This window comes from Symphodus melops, assembly GCF_947650265.1.
Source record: "Symphodus melops genome assembly, chromosome: 4".
Lineage (NCBI taxonomy): Eukaryota > Metazoa > Chordata > Actinopteri > Labriformes > Labridae > Symphodus > Symphodus melops.
In genome coordinates this window covers 10382032-10399190 of record NC_136694.1, presented here as the reverse complement: position 1 = coordinate 10399190, position 17159 = coordinate 10382032, and the positions used below count along the sequence as shown (strand labels likewise).

At 40.7% G+C, this 17159-nt stretch overlaps 2 protein-coding genes across 6 annotated transcripts; one reads left to right on the top strand and one right to left on the bottom strand.

The window, feature by feature from the left end:
• Positions 1 to 1175: 1175 nt before the first annotated feature.
• On the top strand, positions 1176 to 13690 carry pfkfb4a (6-phosphofructo-2-kinase/fructose-2,6-biphosphatase 4a). Of its 5 annotated transcripts, XM_079340979.1 has the most exons (15): positions 4004 to 4394; positions 5462 to 5578; positions 5664 to 5760; positions 6482 to 6548; positions 6634 to 6708; positions 6801 to 6857; positions 6983 to 7104; positions 7203 to 7410; positions 7535 to 7681; positions 7759 to 7863; positions 8599 to 8728; positions 9570 to 9632; positions 9753 to 9817; positions 11218 to 11324; positions 12868 to 13690. In XM_079340979.1, exons 1-14 carry the CDS (start codon positions 4019 to 4021, stop codon positions 11275 to 11277), a joined length of 1689 nt encoding a protein of 562 aa, XP_079197105.1. In that variant the 5' UTR covers positions 4004 to 4018; the 3' UTR covers positions 11278 to 11324; positions 12868 to 13690. The 5 variants fall into 5 exon arrangements, with proteins under 5 accessions (XP_079197107.1, XP_079197105.1, XP_079197106.1 ...); XM_079340981.1 differs by lacking the exons at positions 4004 to 4394; positions 12868 to 13690 and adding an exon at positions 1176 to 1332 and having other exon boundaries at positions 11218 to 11936; XM_079340980.1 differs by lacking the exon at positions 11218 to 11324.
• A 561-nt stretch (positions 13691 to 14251) lies between these two features.
• Positions 14252 to 16884, bottom strand: arpc4l (actin related protein 2/3 complex, subunit 4, like). Its single transcript, XM_079340999.1, has 6 exons — positions 16768 to 16884; positions 15975 to 16093; positions 15512 to 15623; positions 15302 to 15397; positions 14874 to 15044; positions 14252 to 14777 (listed from the first exon to the last, which is right to left on the bottom strand). The coding sequence occupies exons 1-6, from the start codon at positions 16768 to 16770 to the stop codon at positions 14772 to 14774; spliced, it is 507 nt and encodes a 168-aa protein (XP_079197125.1). The 5' UTR covers positions 16771 to 16884; the 3' UTR covers positions 14252 to 14771.
• Between the last annotated feature and the right edge of the window lie 275 nt (positions 16885 to 17159).

Here is a 17159-nt window from a genome sequence, read left to right as displayed (position 1 = left end):
TGTGTGTGTGTGTGTGTGTGTGTGTGTGTTTGATTCATTTATTTACAGCCTTGTGTTTTACAGTAAATTTAATCTCTATCATACTTTGCTGATAAGGGTCATTGACACTAAATATAAAGATTAGGAAAGCTTTCTTTCACATCACACTTGGGCTACATGAATGGAATATGATCTAAAATCTGTGACCTTAATTTTGTTTTGGTCAAATGTATAATAACAACACCTTTCCATTTTTTGAGTTGTTGTTTTGCAATTTTAAATTAAGAGCTGATGCTCCAGTTTGTTAGTTTTTTGCTCATAAGGATGCATTACTTTTAATTTCAGTCTGCTTCATAGCCAGTAATGGCATGAAACACTCTAACAGGTTCCTCATTCAGACTGATGTGCACATCTTCTTCGCACTAATAATCTGTGCAAGACTCTTTTAATCTCTATATGACTCATCTCACTGTTCAGGATTGACCCTGTTTTGTTTGCTGACTTTGTTTTTCTTAACGATCACACCTTGATTACTCAAAGACAATCACTGTTACTTGTGACATAAAATCCTCTCTTTAAACAATAGACTGCACTAGTAATGTCTATGTCTTAATACAGTCCACAATTGCACCATATGTTCTGTAGTATTTGTCAAAATGTGCATTAGTCTGAAATAAAAGAGACTGTTCTGCTTATAGTTTGTTGAAATGAATCGTGTTACTAACATGCTGAGTAACCAAACAAGGAAAACATGTCAAGTATGCTCGTTTGAAAAACAAGTTTAGCAAGTAGGCTATTTTGTTCCAGGAAAACTCCTGCTGTTATGTTCCTGTATTAACCTTGCTGCTTTACATTTATCATTCACAGATAAATGTGTTGTAACTCAACTTGTACATGTATGCCATACTCTTTATTTAATAAAATGCACTAAAATACAGAATAATCCTTATACAACTCTGTCACTTTAATGTAGGCCTATTAATATTATGGTATGGTTCTAGGACTTTCTGTGGTAGTTTGGGTGAATGATTATATGCTGTAATTAAAATTAAACAGTCATATGATACCATATAGCCTAACTCGGTCCATGCAATGAACTTGTGTGGGGAGGAGGATGTTTGAGGCAGGTAGACTGCACCTCCCTCTTTCCAGTTTTGGAGACAGCCTTAGAAAACACGCACATTCACAAACACACGCGTACAGAGTGGGTGTGCGTATCAGTGTGAGCGCTCGTCAGGCTGCTGTTGGACGCACGTACACATCGCCAGGCTCCTCCGCGCTCCATCAGACAGACGCCCATGATGAGAGGCTGCTCCAGCCGACCTAAGCTTGCGCAGAACCAGGACAGAGCGGGTAAGGAAGATCGCTTATGACGCTCAAACAGAATGTGTAGTTTTCTATTTCGCATGTTGTATCCGGAGGGAGAGAGAGTGTGTGTTTGGTCGAGCGGCCATTCAAGACGTAAACAAGCGCCGACGTGCTGCGCCTGTGTCGCTGTGTTGACGCTGCCGCCGAGACCTTTCCCCTACATTTCAACTACAGGCAATTGTGTGTGTTTTATAGGAAGTTGCCAGTCTCATCTTATCCAGCTGTAGTCGTAGTGTAACACAGGGGATGAAGGGACAGGAGGATGATTATTTGAATGTAGAAATTTAAAAACACAATCGAAAACTTGGTAGACATGATCTCAAAGGTTTTTGTTTATTATTATTTATTTATTTATTAATTTTCCATACAATGATCGTGGTGGAGAAGCTGTTACAGATGATCTTGATTTTTTTTGATGTTGTTGCTTATAGTTTGTTTTAGCTGCTGCGATGAGAGGCTAAAATGAAATTCTTAGAGACACTGAATGCTGGTTCATGCGCTGAATATGAAGCGGTGTGTCTTCAGACTGCTTTAATGCTGACTGTAATGTCCTACTGTACAAACTGCACAACCTACCAGATGACTTGTCCACTATAGTACACGCTAAAGTCTGCTAGCTGCAATCAGAGCTTGGCAGCTACACTGCGAGGAGGAGGAGCACTGATCTGTTTCCTGTTCATGTCCTGGTGTAGGCTACAGCGTGCAAGAAACCTCATTTAACATCGATACCATATCGATATCATACACAGTCCAGACAGTGCCCTCAATGAATGACTGTCTGTCGCTGTTTATACCATGGTTTTATACATATTAGATAGTGTTCTTTACATAGCCTACCAAATAATGCAAGCTGCCTAACAAACTTGTATGTCACTCACTTTGTAAGGGTTTTTCAAATAGGCCTACATCCCAATGTGTGAGCAAGTGTGCCATTTATATGTGGACCTGATGAACCTGACATGTATTATAGTCTTCTAGCAGTCAGGGAATTTGAGAAAGAGAGGGAGCCTTTTAATTATAAACTCCATCTCAACCATATTTAGGTCAGGCCTGTTAATCTATCAGCAAAGACTGAACCTAAAGCCTCAAAATATGTGCTTCAGATATAAGTTCATAAGGGACTAAAAAACACTTTTTGATGATGAGCCTTTTATTCTGAAAATGTGTGTTTGACATACCTGTGCAATGAAATCTGACACTTCTGCAATACTTCCTTGTTAATGTGTTACATGTAAGATAGAGATGGGCTACATGAATGTATCTTCTGTATCTAACATGATACTTTTTGTTGGTGTGATCAAATGTTTTTATAGTAATTTCTAAGGATGTGGTTGTACTGGATTCTGTGAAAGGCAATGTGTTCATTAGAGAATGACCATTTCTTCAGAAACAAAATCTATACTTTTTAAGCACCACATCCTGCAGAGAAAATAGAATCTGTTATAAGGCAGCTGCATTGTATTCCAAGTGTTTCTGAGTCAACACACAAGAGTAGGCTGCCATCTCATGGACACTGCCTGCTCATGCAAAAAGTGTTTCCTTCTCTAAGTACCTAGAGATCACAGTTTCTAAACAATGGTGTATAAAATGCTTACTGTCAATGAAACCTTTAATTTAAGAATATTTAATCATTCATAAAAAAACAGAGAAAACTGCTTCCTGTAGCACCAGAATAGCCCTTCCCCTCTCGACCGAGTCATATTAATTATACCATCTGTACAGTCCTCAAAGTGACAACAACCCTGAATGGTTTTGTAGATAAATAGTACACTTTTCAAGCAGTCCTGTAAATAAAGTCAAATTAAACAAAGGGTCATGTCTGTTGCAAACCTTCGTGCTATGATAAGGCCAAACATAACATTCTTTCTTTGTCAAACACATGGTGCAAGCGTACAACCACAGGTGCTCGATGCATGCAAGCTGATTAGGCCTCTGCTCATGTTAAAGAGGCCACACTGAGCTGGACTATGTGTGCTCCCTAAACTCAGTGTATCCATCAGGATATTGTTTTACTTTAGTGATTCACATGTCCCTCATTATCCTGCTGTGCCTCCTTACCTGGCAGAGTAGGAGAGATGACATCATGAATCAAGCACACTTTTTATGCTGGTCTTCTGCTGAAACCCAGAGTCTGCTGGTTGGACCTGCTGGCCTTTAATCCAACATTTGTAGCTTTTTTCTCAGCTGCCATTTTATAAAGGGTGATGTTCAACTCATTCTTTTGCTTATGGTATTACATTAACATGCTAAATTTTAAAAGATGATAATGTAATCACATCCAAACTGAAAAATGAATTGTAAAAGCTCCCTTGAAGCTCAGCTGGCTTTTGTTGTACCGTCAGAGACCCAGAGGTGCATGTTGGCCCAGTTGGTGAGCGAAGTCATTTTTAACAACTTATTTCACTATTTTTGTTTCATTAATTAATATTTAATATGGTTTTTTTTAAATAACCTCATTTAATTCGTTTACCTATTCAGCTTGACTTTCAATAAGCTTAAATGGTCAAAAAAATAGATCAATTGTGAAGATTCAAGAAACCCCTGCGTAATCATAAAAGGGGTTTCTCTACATTTCAACCTAGAAGTTGTTCAACTCTGAGCTAAAAAAAAAAAATATATATATTTAATTAAAATATTTGTTAGCGCAACACTAAAACATTAAAGTGCCGTAATGCTCAAGCACACTCAGCAGCAAAGTGTATGGTACTTACGGTTCAGCAGAAATGTGCTGCGCCCATACTGCTGTCATTACGGTCGACCGCTAAACGATTGGCAGACCGGGTCACGTGACAGCAGCACTTCGGGAGAAAGACCGGGGTACTGGACTATCTCCATCCTCGCAGAGCTGATGAAACACCGGTCACCTTCGGAGCAGCATCAGGGGAAAAGGCCCCGTGTTCCCGCCGCGGCTACCTCCACCTCCCCGGAAGACAGAATGGGGGACAAGACACCGACAAATCCGCGGGAACTCACCCAAAACCCGCTGAAGAAGATCTGGATGCCGTGTAAAAATGGCCTTCCTGAGAGACACATTTCTCAAAGAAAGGGTGCGGTATAACAACGTGGCGACAAGTGTTAGCATCTTTATGTGCAGCTTCTCTTAGTTTGAATGTGTATGAACAGATATTTATCGGTTCTTACAAGGAGAGGTTTGTTCGCAGTCAAACCCCCTCTGTTGTTGTGGACTGAATAATTAACGCTATTCTGTGTCACCTGCATTTAGCATTATTTCACATGAGGCTTTAAACATTCTTGCTAACGTTGCCATGGTTTCACAGTTCACAGAGTTGTCTTGCTGTGCTCGCTTGCAGCCATCTAGTTCACCATGTTACGTAAGGACTAACTGAATGCTCATGCAGATGAAGGCAGCTCGCATGGAGGAGAAAGGCCTGGTACTGGGATGTTCATATCATTGTTACTGAAGTCAAGCACCAGCTGTAGGTAAACAGGAATTGTATCTCTGCAGTCACGTGAGTGATTTGTACTGTGGATGAGCTTTTGCATTTAATCTGCGCTGACTCTACATTGATCACTTCACTGTGACCAGTGTCCCCTCACTGTGGACTGACTGAGAAAGGGTTTGGGGTCATTCCTTTTCTATAAAAGACATATCAGAGCTTGTGGTGAGCACAAGTTTACAGACTATATCTTTTAAACCCTGCAAAGTACTGCTGTGCTCTCTCACCCGGACAGCTGTGCAATCAGTGCAACATGAGTGTTGAAACTGGTGTCTGTGATGTCCTCACACATCTGGCGCCACTGTGACCTCCGCTCTGTGGGGCAGCTTTGTCATGGTTGTGAGATGGGACATTGTCTTTATTGGCTATATAACACTGGATTTCATGTGAAAAGAAGGAAAATGCAGTTTTACGAATGAAACTTTGATATCTTTATTCTGTTGTGTCATATGCAAGATTGTGTGTGAGCAGATGTGTAATTCAATGGAGCCACACATGAGGCTATGAAAGAAATGTAAGAAGACTTTGAGTATCCATAGTTTTTACAGAGAATTGACACATTTAACAGAAATCAGTGCACACTAAAAGTCACATCTGTCGTGTATCTGTGCTGAGCTCGTGACTGAAGCTACATTTCTCCTCTCCGTTCATTGCAGTATGCATGACCAACTGTCCCACCCTCATTGTGACTGTGGGCCTTCCTGCCAGGGGGAAGACCTACATCTCCAAGAAGCTGACTCGCTATCTTAACTGGATCGGAGTGCCCACCAGAGGTACCACTTTTAAAGATTGTCTAATAAGGCCGAGACATTTTTATCTGGACTTGAGATGCTAATGTTCTTACCATCTCTTCCACAGAGTTCAATGTTGGGCAGTACAGGAGAGAGTTTGTGAAGATCTACAAGTCCTTTGAGTTCTTCCGTCCAGACAACGAGGAGGGGTTAAAGATCAGACGGTAAGAGCGGAAACGGCCTAAACAAGTTACCTGACACCAGCTGTTCTATGCCTTTGTTTTTAATTCTCTTTGGACAGCGCACAGTTATTAACATTTAAGCATGCATCTTTAATTACATCAGAATTAGCACAAAAGCTACGTTTAATCTGCTGTCCCAATGCAGGTACTCACACAAATGTTTTAAAAGAAGAAAAACAGCCTTAAACATTTGGTAGCTGTCAGTGTTTAAAATTTTATACTGAATTCTTGAGATCTTAATGAAGAGAGACCCTATGGGTTTTAATGTGCTCGCTGTCGTAAAACAATATTTTACAAAGAAAATGTAATTGTGTGCATTAAAGCCTTCGCTAACTGAGAAGTGGAAAAAATGATCTAATATGATGGAAATTTGTCAGATTAAACTTAAAGGGATACTTCGCCCGTTGAAACACGAGTCTGTATTTAAACTGGGCCATATACTGTATGTAGTAGAAATGTGAAATGCATTTTGAAGTTGTTGCCTCCTCGAACTAAAGCAGCCTCCGATGACAAAATGAAAGTTTTTGCATCATCTGAGGCTCCTTTTCAGAAAAGAAATGCAGAGGTTTTCATCTCAGGGAAAAATGAGGGAAGGATGCACAGACATTCAAAAATCCTACCGGCTTTCTAATTAAACAAAGCTTAATGTAGAGAAGTACCCCTTTAATATTTAATAAGAATGTCATGTCCGTTATATTTACAGGCAGTGTGCTTCAGCCGCCCTGAATGATGTGCGACAGTATCTCACCGAGGAAGGAGGCCAAGTTGCGGTAGGTAAAATGCTGTTCATAGTTATAATGTAGTCGTGACTACCCATACGGTTTACAACTCTTAAAATCGTATCTACCTTAACAGGTTTTTGACGCAACCAACACCACCAGAGAGCGGAGGGAAACCATCATCCAATTTGCAGAGCAGAATGGCTTTAAGGTAATTCATTGGTTTGTATCAAATCAAAGTGTAAATTGCATTAGTTAGACGTTTACATTGAGCTTGATTCCTTCCTCTTGTTCTTCCCCCAGGTGTTCTTTGTTGAGTCTGTGTGTGAAGATCCAGACGTCATCCAGGAGAACATAGTGGTGAGTGTCTGGAGTTTATCTTATTTGTCTGATCTTAAGAGGCTTCTTTCCTGTTTTTTTTGTTTTGTTGTTGTTGTTTGTCTTTTTTTGTGGTCTCGTCACTCATCTGCTGTTACTGTGTTCAGCAAGTGAAGCTGGGGAGCCCCGACTACACCAACTGTAACACAGAAGAAGCAGTGGAAGACTTCATGAAGAGGATCAAGTGTTATGAGAACTCCTACGAGACGCTGGATGAAGTCTTAGACAGGTGAGGAGAAGCTGGTGTCCTAGTTTACTATGGCAACACTTTAGTGGATATACATATATATACATCTATATATTGATCTGTCTGTGATCTCTCCTCAGGGATCTCTCCTACATTAAAATTGTTGACGTGGGTCAGAGGTACTTGGTAAACAGAGTGTTGGACCACATCCAGAGCCGGATCGTCTACTACCTCATGAATATTCACATCACGCCACGCTCCATCTACCTATGTCGCCATGGTGAGAGCGAGCTCAATGTCAAGGGTCGAATTGGAGGAGACTCGGGCCTCACACCAAGAGGCAAAGAGGTATGTTTTTCATAACAGAGATTGTTGTCTTTAGAGCTGCCTCATTCTTTTACCACAAAAAAATATAGCAACCTTTTGCCACGCACATAGTTGCATGTTACTTTTCCTTTCTTCCTCTGTGCAGTTTGCGAAGAAGCTGAGCCAGTTCATCCAATCACAGGGCATTAGCGACCTGAAGGTTTGGACCAGTCAGATGAAGAGAACTATCCAGACTGCTGAGGCGCTCAGTGTGCCCTATGAACAGTGGAAGGTCCTAAACGAGATTGATGCTGTAAGTGTCGCGTGTTCGACTGCTCATACGGCTCTTTGCTGTCTCCAAAGCTGAATCCAAGTGTAATGTCATTTCAGGGCGTGTGTGAGGAGTTGATGTACGAGGAGATCCAGGACCACTATCCTCTGGAGTTTGCTCTGAGAGACCAGGACAAATACCGCTATCGGTACCCGAAAGGAGAGGTGAGTTTGGATACGTAAAGCGTAAAGTGAGCTGTGTCTCTCTGTTTCTAGGTTTGTTTGTTTTTTTCAGTTTGAGTTTAGGAGTTTTTCCAATTTAGTGTTGTTCCTCTTTTGTGATCAAAAGGGGAAAAAAACTCTCATAGAAATAGACGTAACCAAAAACACAATTAAAAGTTACCCAGTGGCCAAAGTCCCATAATTCTCCACTAATGCGTCAAAAACCCACAACACAGTTAATAAAGACTTCACTGTAGTGTGTGTGTGTGCGTGCCAGAATGTGTTGTCGGTTTATTACTGCGTGTCTGAATGCTCTCTGGTGTGTTCTCACTTTAAGTCCATCCCATTAGCTCTCATTAATCTAACACAGGAAGATGGATATGGGCATTAGTTGCTGGGCAGGCTGTTGTTGGGCTCTGGGGAACGATGGAGCTAATGTTGGTCTAGACAGCGTAAATGGATTTTTTCCCCACCTTCTAAAATGTCAGTGTATTTATCTGTCATTGATTATTCACCATGAGTGGGGAAAAAACAAAATGAATGGAGGTTTTAACCGACAGATGATTTCCAGTTCTGGCTCTGATTTATGTTCTCAGGGTTGATCTCAAATGAATGGCTTGATTTCATGAAATAAAATCATCTCTCCGGCCTTTATATCAAAGTCTTTCTTTGTTATTGTTTTTGCAGTCAAACAGCAGTCTGTGTCTGTCTTATTTATTTATTTTTTTTATGACTCAGTCCTACGAGGATTTAGTGCAGCGCTTGGAGCCTGTGATCATGGAGCTGGAGCGACAAGAGAACGTGCTGGTTGTCTGTCACCAGGCCGTCATGCGCTGCCTGTTGGCTTATTTCCTGGACAAGACTGCAGGTAAGAACGTCAGGCACAACGAAACACAAATGCTGTTTAATTCACTTCTTCAGCAGAACTGTGGGAATTGTAGGAGGTCACTTTTCTCACCACGTTAGCTGAAGGAATCGTGTTCTCCCATATGTGGTGAAAACCAGCACAAAGAAACTTAGAGAGAGTTTCTGAAAGTCTGAGAAATTAGAGTAGCTTGATTGTGTCTAATATATTAGATAATGCTTTATTTTAAATAAAGGTACTGGATAAAAGGTTGTGACGTGTTCTTTTGTAGAAGTGACGTTTTGTGTTTCACATACCCGGCTCACTGACCTGATTGTTTTTAACAGAGCTCAACTCTTCAACATAACAGTGTGTTGAAACTACTCGGACGTTCCTTGGCTCTCTTCTATAAAAATACTTTGTTTGTAGTTTATCTCTCATGTTTGATTAGGTTGTTTCAACATACAAACTCTTAATACCAAAAAAATAACCTTCCTCCATCAAAACCATATTCTCTCTGTTGGTGAGGGAATTGAACGTAAAGAAAAATCCTTGTGGTAAATCCTCTGTGCAGTACTGCCCATGAAGATTGGCTTGTTGATAAACAGTCTGACAGCGTGACAAATGTGCTGTGGTGGTGACACATCAGGAGTGAATGAAACACAGCTGACCGCTCATTTAACGGCTTCTTGTTTTAGGTACTTTATAAGTTACTGACTTTAAGACTGTCACATGGTTCGTTACCAGATGCAGAACCAGATATGATGGATGCCTCCTTCACCTACTTTATTTGCATATAAAGCACTTAAAGTCTTATTTTTCAAAATGATTTTCGTGACCTGTTGTTGTGTTTGCCTTCCCACAGAGGAGCTTCCGTACTTAAAGTGCCCGCTGCACACTGTGCTGAAGCTGACGCCGGTGGCCTATGGTAGGTCTGCTCTCTTGACTGTATGTAATGCACTGAATGATAATGACAGTCTGAATAGGTGTATGAGACGCCTCTTTGCCAACTCAGCTGATGAAACCAAACTTGTGTTTGCATGCTCAGGCTGTAAGGTGGAGTCCATTTGCCTAAATGTGGAGGCTGTCAACACACACCGAGAAAGACCAGAGGTGGGTTTAACATCACGCCAACATAAACTGAGCCACTTAAGCCACGTTTCTACACAGCAGTCCGGTACGGATCGGTACGGTTTGGTTCGATTAAGCCCGATCCCGTTTGCGTTTCCACAGCCACCCGTGCCCTATTTGGTAGGTGGCGTGTCAGCCGGATGACAATAGCCGCTATGTAAATAGCGTCATATGATAGCGGCGAACAGCGAACCGCTAACTAATAAATTCAAGAAAGGAGAGTGTGCCGCGAGGAGAAATACAGACGTAAACAATCAGCTGTGTATTGTTGTGCAATAGTTTTGTTTGCCGACGTAACACGGGAAGTGAATATTGTTGTAACCAATCAACAGACTGCAGTGTTTAGCTCCACCTTTTCGGGTCGGCTCGATATTGTTGGCACCCCAACAGAAGAGTTCCAAAAAGTGGGACGGTACGGATCTGTTATTTGGGAATCTTTCCCTGGATTAGTCTATGGAAACGCCACAAAATGCGCGCCGTATCAGTGCTCAGTGGAAACGGGGCTTTACTGCAAGGTACGATGGAATAGATTTGAGTTTGTGCCTCTCTCTGGTGAGGAAATTTAAACATTAAAGGCAGAATATTCAGTGCAGATTTAGCAGAATTCTTCCTTATCTTTTCATATTGATAAATAGCATTATGAAGGACAAACCCAGTACGCTCAGAGCAGCTTTCTGGGATGGATTATGGTAATCAAGATGAAGCAGATATTTAATCATCCAATCCATCCTTGCTCATTTACAGCATCGTGCTCACGCAACAAACATTTCAAGGATTAAAGTAGACAGAAGTAACTTCTTCCTGAACTGGGATCAAAAGTTAGCATCGTTAGCATCTTGTTGTCCAGACCACTCATAATTTCTCCTCTTAAAGCAGGCACTAACATCTGATTGTACATACAGTCCCAGAAGGACAACAAAGGGAAAAATACAATCAGCTCTCGTCCACTAAATGGTATCCAGTTTACAATCTGCATGAATCAATTTTAACAAATTGTGTCCTCAGCCATGCTGTGGCATGTTGCGCTCAGTTTGAGTCAACTTGATTAGTACTGAACAAAATAGTAATCGCAGAATGAACTAAAATGTGGTAAAGGTAAGTAAACAAATTACTCAAGCTTGCAGGTGAAGTTTAAGAACTCAAGAAGATTCTTCATAAGCACACAGCCTCGGCAGGTTATTAACGTATGTCGTGTTTTTTAAGCTGAGAATGACTCTGTTTGAAGTGTAGGCATGCCGTGGCTCAGTTGAGATCCTTGCTTGCATTGAGAACATGTGCCTGACAACAACGCTCTTCCCGAGTTGTCCAGTGTTGACAGATGATATCTCTCCCATGTGTTTTGATTCCCTCCCCCTCTCTGTGCTTTTTGTTTCATCAAACAGAACGTAGAAGTGTCGCGGATGTCAGAGGAGGCTTTGCTTACAGTGCCAGCTCACCAATGAGGCAGTACCCCTGACCCCACCCCCAACCCCTCCTCCATCCCCCCTCTGTACGCACACTGTACCAAACTCAGCATCCCTGCATTGAATCACTCCTAACTCGACATCGTTCTTGTGTTCTGTTTGTCCTTCAATTCTATTTTAAGAACTGATGATGGTGATAATTGACTGGAATCCAGTTAAGAACTTCGATTTTAGATTAAGATTATTAATCCTCATGTGGCACACATGTTGTGTCGCACATGTTCTCCAATTTTTGGAGATTGCTTAAAAAGCCGATTCTTGTGACATCCAAACTGTGAAGCAATGAAACTCCAGCCCCTCCCCTCTCTGTCTGTGAAATGGATTATAGTTATTTTATTTTTTATTTTTTTTTGGATCAGTTCATATTTTTGTTGGTAGAAGTCAGGACACGGAAATCTCAGTTTCACAAAATAAAACAAGATGATCTCTTTTTTTTTTTTGTCTAATTGTAAAGTTTGTCTCTGGTTTAAAGGTGTCAAACACGACCAATCCCAGAAGACTGAAGTAAAAACACAGTTGGTTTTATTGTCTTTTTTTCTTGAACTATGTGAAGGCTCATACAGTGTATTTTTATCACTGCTCCGAAATGAGAGAAGGATTAATTTGTTTGTTTGAAATAAACACTAACAATTCACACATCTTTTAAAACTCTTCTTGTGCATCATTTTAGCAAGTTTGAAATGAACTCTGTTTTCCTCTGTAGTATTAGAATCAAGAGCTCAGGTTGATATGCTTTTATTTTGAAGGAAAGTCTTCAGCTTGTGTAGGTCTAGCTATCCCACACTGACTGAGCTGGACATCCATTACTCATGTTACTCATGCTGATCCAAAAGAGGCATTTCCTTCCTCTCCACTGATCAGATGTGTTCAGTGTACTTCCTGCTCACTGCTGTGGAGACTGGAGCCATTTGGCCGTTCATTCATAAGGCTCTGCTGGGATGCATAAGAAAGTGCTATTCATCAGCCTGAACAAAACTCTTACTGTGTGTCAAACACACATTGCCCTCTGTCTAGAATAATAGTGTGTGTTATTCTTAGCTGGAAAAACATCCATTTTTCTCAAAGGCATAATCATTAAAGAGATTATGCAATGTAATGCATTTACCAAGCATTTAGTTAAAGTTAACTTTATATAGGGAACAAGTTAGAAGTGTTTTACAATTAAAACAAGCAAGAAATAGTAAAAAAAAAAAAAAATACAAATAAAATGGTGAACAATAAAACAAATAATTTGACAATCAAACAGATTTATCAGCTCCTGGTGTGATGACAGTAACACTGAAAAACATGCTCGCAGGCAACTGTTGGTCTGCATTTTAAATATTCAAGGCAGCTGAAGCATTCAGCAGCTTAAGAGGTCAAACCCTCCAAGGCAAAAACATCTTCATTCAATCTAAAATTCCTCCTCCAATATGGCAAAGTGCCCGAGAACGTTTCATGCAACACTTTCCTTGGTTTAGATTTGGTTCCTATCTCCATGTAGAAGCTGGTGTTTCCACTCTTTGTGAACATGTTGGCACACAGTCATGACATGAAATGCTCCTGACACTGATGTGTTTCCCTCTGCAGAATGTGACCATCCATCGTACCACTGAAGACGCCCTGCAGACGGTCCCTGCTCACCTCTAACAGGCTGCTCTTTTTTTCTTCCATCTTTGGATACACTCATGTGTTCATTCACTTTACCCGTCTGCACAACCTACTCATAGTGGTGACTGCCTGAATGATGTGCCTCACTCTCCTACAACTCGAGCACCTTTTTCCCTGTGTCTGTCTTTTTATGGAATTTGAAGGAGCCCACCCTGAACACACATTTGTGAGTGTGGGCCTTTTTCTGAAAGCTACCTAGTTTTACGCTGAGCAGAGCAGATGCACTCGATCAGTCAGACGGTCGTCATGCACTGAGGAGATTCTTCACAACTGACTCCTGTGTCATTGTTTCTATTATTGTCACTGTGGTGTCTTTATTTGTGCAACAGTGAACCTGGCACTGAAGCTTACAGTAATATTTTAAATTATTCTTAACTGTGTGGTGCCATCAAATGACCATGTGACTTTCTGCTCTATGTGTGGTATTGTATTATTCAAACTTAGTTTCATGTGAATGTGTCTTAATAAGTGATCATGTGCAATATCAAGTTTAAATCTACTTGGGAAGAAATACTCAAATATGACTATTTAAATAATGAATACACAGATGGACTTATGAAGAAGTGTTCTTTTATGAAGGGAGTGAACTCACATTCATTTTATATTTATAGGATAAAATAAAGTCTCTAACAGACCTGTAGTTCAAATAAAAAGTGAATACATTTCACTTGAAACACTTACCAAAAGAGACTCACACATGTAATATGTACCTCCCAACTCAACTATAATAAAAGATATTTTTTATAAACCAACCTGTCTGGATCACTCTGGGTTTATTTAGTTTTCATCTGTCCCAAACCACACAAAAAAAACACCAATAGCTAAAGAGAAGCAAAGAAGCAAGATCTCAACACCAAGATGCTTCCGTTTAAAGGATGTATTGCTAAATGACGTTTCAAGCTAACATGCTCTTCATACACTTTAAAGCCTGAGGCTCGAAACGTCACTTATCTATAAATCCTTAAAACAGGAGCTTCTCGTTGTTACTGGATTTTGCCAAAAAGAACCCACCTCAGGAATGTCATTAAAGTTAAAGGCAATACTGAACTAGACTGCTCTACAGACCTGTAAGCTAAATCATTTGTTTGAGTTGTAAATGCAAACAAAGAAGTCACACACTGCCTGCAGTGTGAAGTTATCACTTCCCCTCTCTCACACATGAAATAACACCGTAACTGTAAGTGCTGACTAAAATCAACTTCCTGAGAAGCAAACCAGATCCATTTATAGGAACCGCAGCAGCAGCAGAAACGTACACCTTGAATCAGACAGAGCGGCAGTATTGAAATAAGAACAACAAAGCTATAAAACAACTGTTTTATTATCGTTTGTTATTTTCTACATGGGATTTGGTGGTTTGTTTTCAGACAGCTCTTGCTCCGTGTCCTTGATTTGACCACAGTCAGACTCCTTTCCTCAAATGTGGGTTTGAACAAAGACATTTTGAAACAACAGTGACAGATCACACACTCTCACACGTACACAAAATACATACATCTGGCCCTTCTGTTTGCATTAACACAACCTCAGTGCCCCTGTATTCATGACTATCAACATGATTAATACTTTAAGGACCCGCCTCTGATGGGGATTTGTTCTAAATGGCTGAAAATGAAACTGGTAAATATTTCAGTATATACAGTCATTGATATTCATGATTACAGGGAACTACTTGAGACAGGTGCTAATGGTATCATCAGATTGGTGACGTTCCTCTCATCTTCTCTCTGATTGGCTGTTCACTCCTTTAGTCCTCCACTCCTGTGCTGATTGGCCCTCGGACCCGTTTCCCAGCTTGTGTGGGATCATGGACAATACTGTCCTCAGAACTGTAGAGAGGAGAGGTCAAATTAGAAAATAGAAGTGGATTTTCCAACACGATAGTGAAGCAGCTTCGAACCCACACAGCTTGAGAAGTTTCTTACATTTTTCAGGAATTCCTCTGCAACGATACGAGCCCTGGCATTAACGGAAAGTTTCATCTCACTGATCTCTTTGTCAATCTCCTCCATGAAGTGGATCACATAGTCCACCAGCTTGTGTTTGTACATCTGCTCCGTATGGAAGTTGGTAATCAGGAAGCTAATGTCATATCCCTGAGAGGAAATAAGAAAATAAAAGCTGTAACAGAAGTATCACTAAATGGTGTTAATGGGGTCAGGGAAAATGGAAAGTACAATGTAAAAAAACCATAATGCTGGTTATTTTTTATCAATTATTAGTCCATCTGTTTGTTTAAACGTTCACACTGTTCCTCATTTTTTATTTGTATTGTTGCTGTATATTGATTTCTCTTGTATCTCCCTTTTTCTTTTACATTGTATACAACCCACATGAGCCTTTCACCACTGACCTCTACTGGTTTCCTCCTCAGAATGAAGAAGTTCTCTGCTCTCATCATCATGAAGCGCATAAACTTGTGGCAAAGGATCTTCTCGATCTCATCAGCCTGCAGAGAAACAGGTTTTTTGTTTGTTTTAAAAACAAATTAAACCGTGGAAGAAAAGAAAAATATTAATAGCCCAAACAAAAAAGAAAGTCCAAACCCTGCTGTTTAAATCACCTGTTTGACAGCGATGCTGACTCTGACAGAGTTGATGGATCCTTCAATGAGAACCTTCTCCTTGTCATTGCGGCTGATGACGACAGGCTGAAGAAGCAGCTCTTTACTGCTCCTGTAACCACAACAAAAGAAATCCATCAGTATGAGATCAGGTCAGATTACTTTTAGATGTTTTTCTTGTGTCAATATAAAAGTATTAGGAAACAGCTCACATTTTTAAGGTAAAACACCTTGATAAGGTTTTAGAAATACATCTGCAAATAGCTGCTGCAAGTTCACACATGTCAGATGCCGTTACTGGGCCTCTGCTTGTATAATTTTCCTTTGCAAGTTTGCACACGTCTACACTTTGACAGCCAAAGATGGATCTGCAAACAGCTTAAGGGCTCAAAAACAGAAGGAAACAAAGCCGGTGGGACAACCAGAGAGGCTGCAGAGTCCAAACACACGACATGAAACCTACCTGACCTCCACTTCTGGCTTGTTGTGACGTTCCACCACCTGAGAGGAGAAGTTCTCCAGACAGAGGGCCGCCTGCAGGGTGGCCCTCACAGCGTTTAAGTATGGACGCAGAGTCGCTGTCTGTGGATAAATCACAAGTTCATTATCTGGATGAGTCCCACACTATATTAAGAAGCTGTTATAATTATTATGTATTTGTTGTTCAAATCAGAGTCCATGAACCTCCCAGTCAGTCCAGTGAGGCTGACTTAACCAGTATGTGAGTTCAGGTTTGATCGGGAAACAACATAAGCTGCATGCAAGGATACAGTGGCTTACTTTCACTTCTTACAGTTCATACTCTGGTCATGGAGTCATTTCCAATATGTTCAAAAAGGCAAACACGATCTGTAGATGCAGGTTATGTCATTTTAATGGATGGATGAATAGATCTCAGGTGACCGAGGTTGCAGCGCATCCAAATGATATGATTTAATTTAAACCACTGTTCCTATAATAAGACATTATACTCAGGTTTTTGGTCGTATAATAATCGAGTTTAGGAAGCACCTCCAGTCACATAAATGTGGAAAAAAAAGACAGCTCAGCTGTCTTGAATTTTTTTTTTTTTTTTTTTTTTTTGCAAACCGTGTTAAGGATGCCTGTCCTGTAATCTCACTGCAGCCAAAAAGAAAGCCAGAGCCTGTGAGGAAACCCGAGCTCGCCAGCTGATCTCGACTTGAGTTTAATCGTGGTTATCGGAGATAAAAGACTCAATACTGCAAAATAAAATATACTCAGAGAAACAGACTTACCATTTTTCAGCTGTAAAAGACGGAAGTTCGTCTGCCACGCCTGGGACTCCTCTTCCGTAAATCCTACATCGCCGAGTACAGACAGGGTGCGCATGTTTTTCTTTACTCTTGGCTGTAGAGAGCAGATTTCACCACACAGCATCATTTCCGCCCTCTGTGCGAGGCTCGCCCCGCCCAGCTGGAGTTGATGGTGTATAAAACCATCGTACACTAAGACGCGTCCATAGAGCTCTTTGAATAGGAGCGTCCTCCTCCAGGTGTCGTTTGTTAATGAGTTGTTTTTATCTTGCGTTTCCCAATTTTCAATAAAACTGTTAGAAAGCAACAGCGTAACATAAAAAGGATCCAGTGTAATAGCATCATACGTATTATTATTATTTTGTGTGTGCCTC

Excerpts from the sequence above, each read along its gene's own strand:
- pfkfb4a (XM_079340980.1), top strand. The coding sequence starts at position 4,019 with ATGCTCAAGCACACTCAGCAGCAAAGTGTATGGTACTTACGGTTCAGC. Across the intron at positions 5,761-6,481 it reads GAGGGGTTAAAGATCAGACG|GCAGTGTGCTTCAGCCGCCC; the intron begins GTAAGAGCGGAA and ends TTATATTTACAG. Across the intron at positions 9,633-9,752 it reads GCTGACGCCGGTGGCCTATG|GCTGTAAGGTGGAGTCCATT; the intron begins GTAGGTCTGCTC and ends TTGCATGCTCAG.
- arpc4l (XM_079340999.1), bottom strand. Across the intron at positions 15,398-15,511 it reads TCAGCATCGCTGTCAAACAG|GCTGATGAGATCGAGAAGAT; the intron begins GTGATTTAAACA and ends GTTTCTCTGCAG. Across the intron at positions 15,045-15,301 it reads TGAGGAGGAAACCAGTAGAG|GGATATGACATTAGCTTCCT; the intron begins GTCAGTGGTGAA and ends ATTTCCTCTCAG.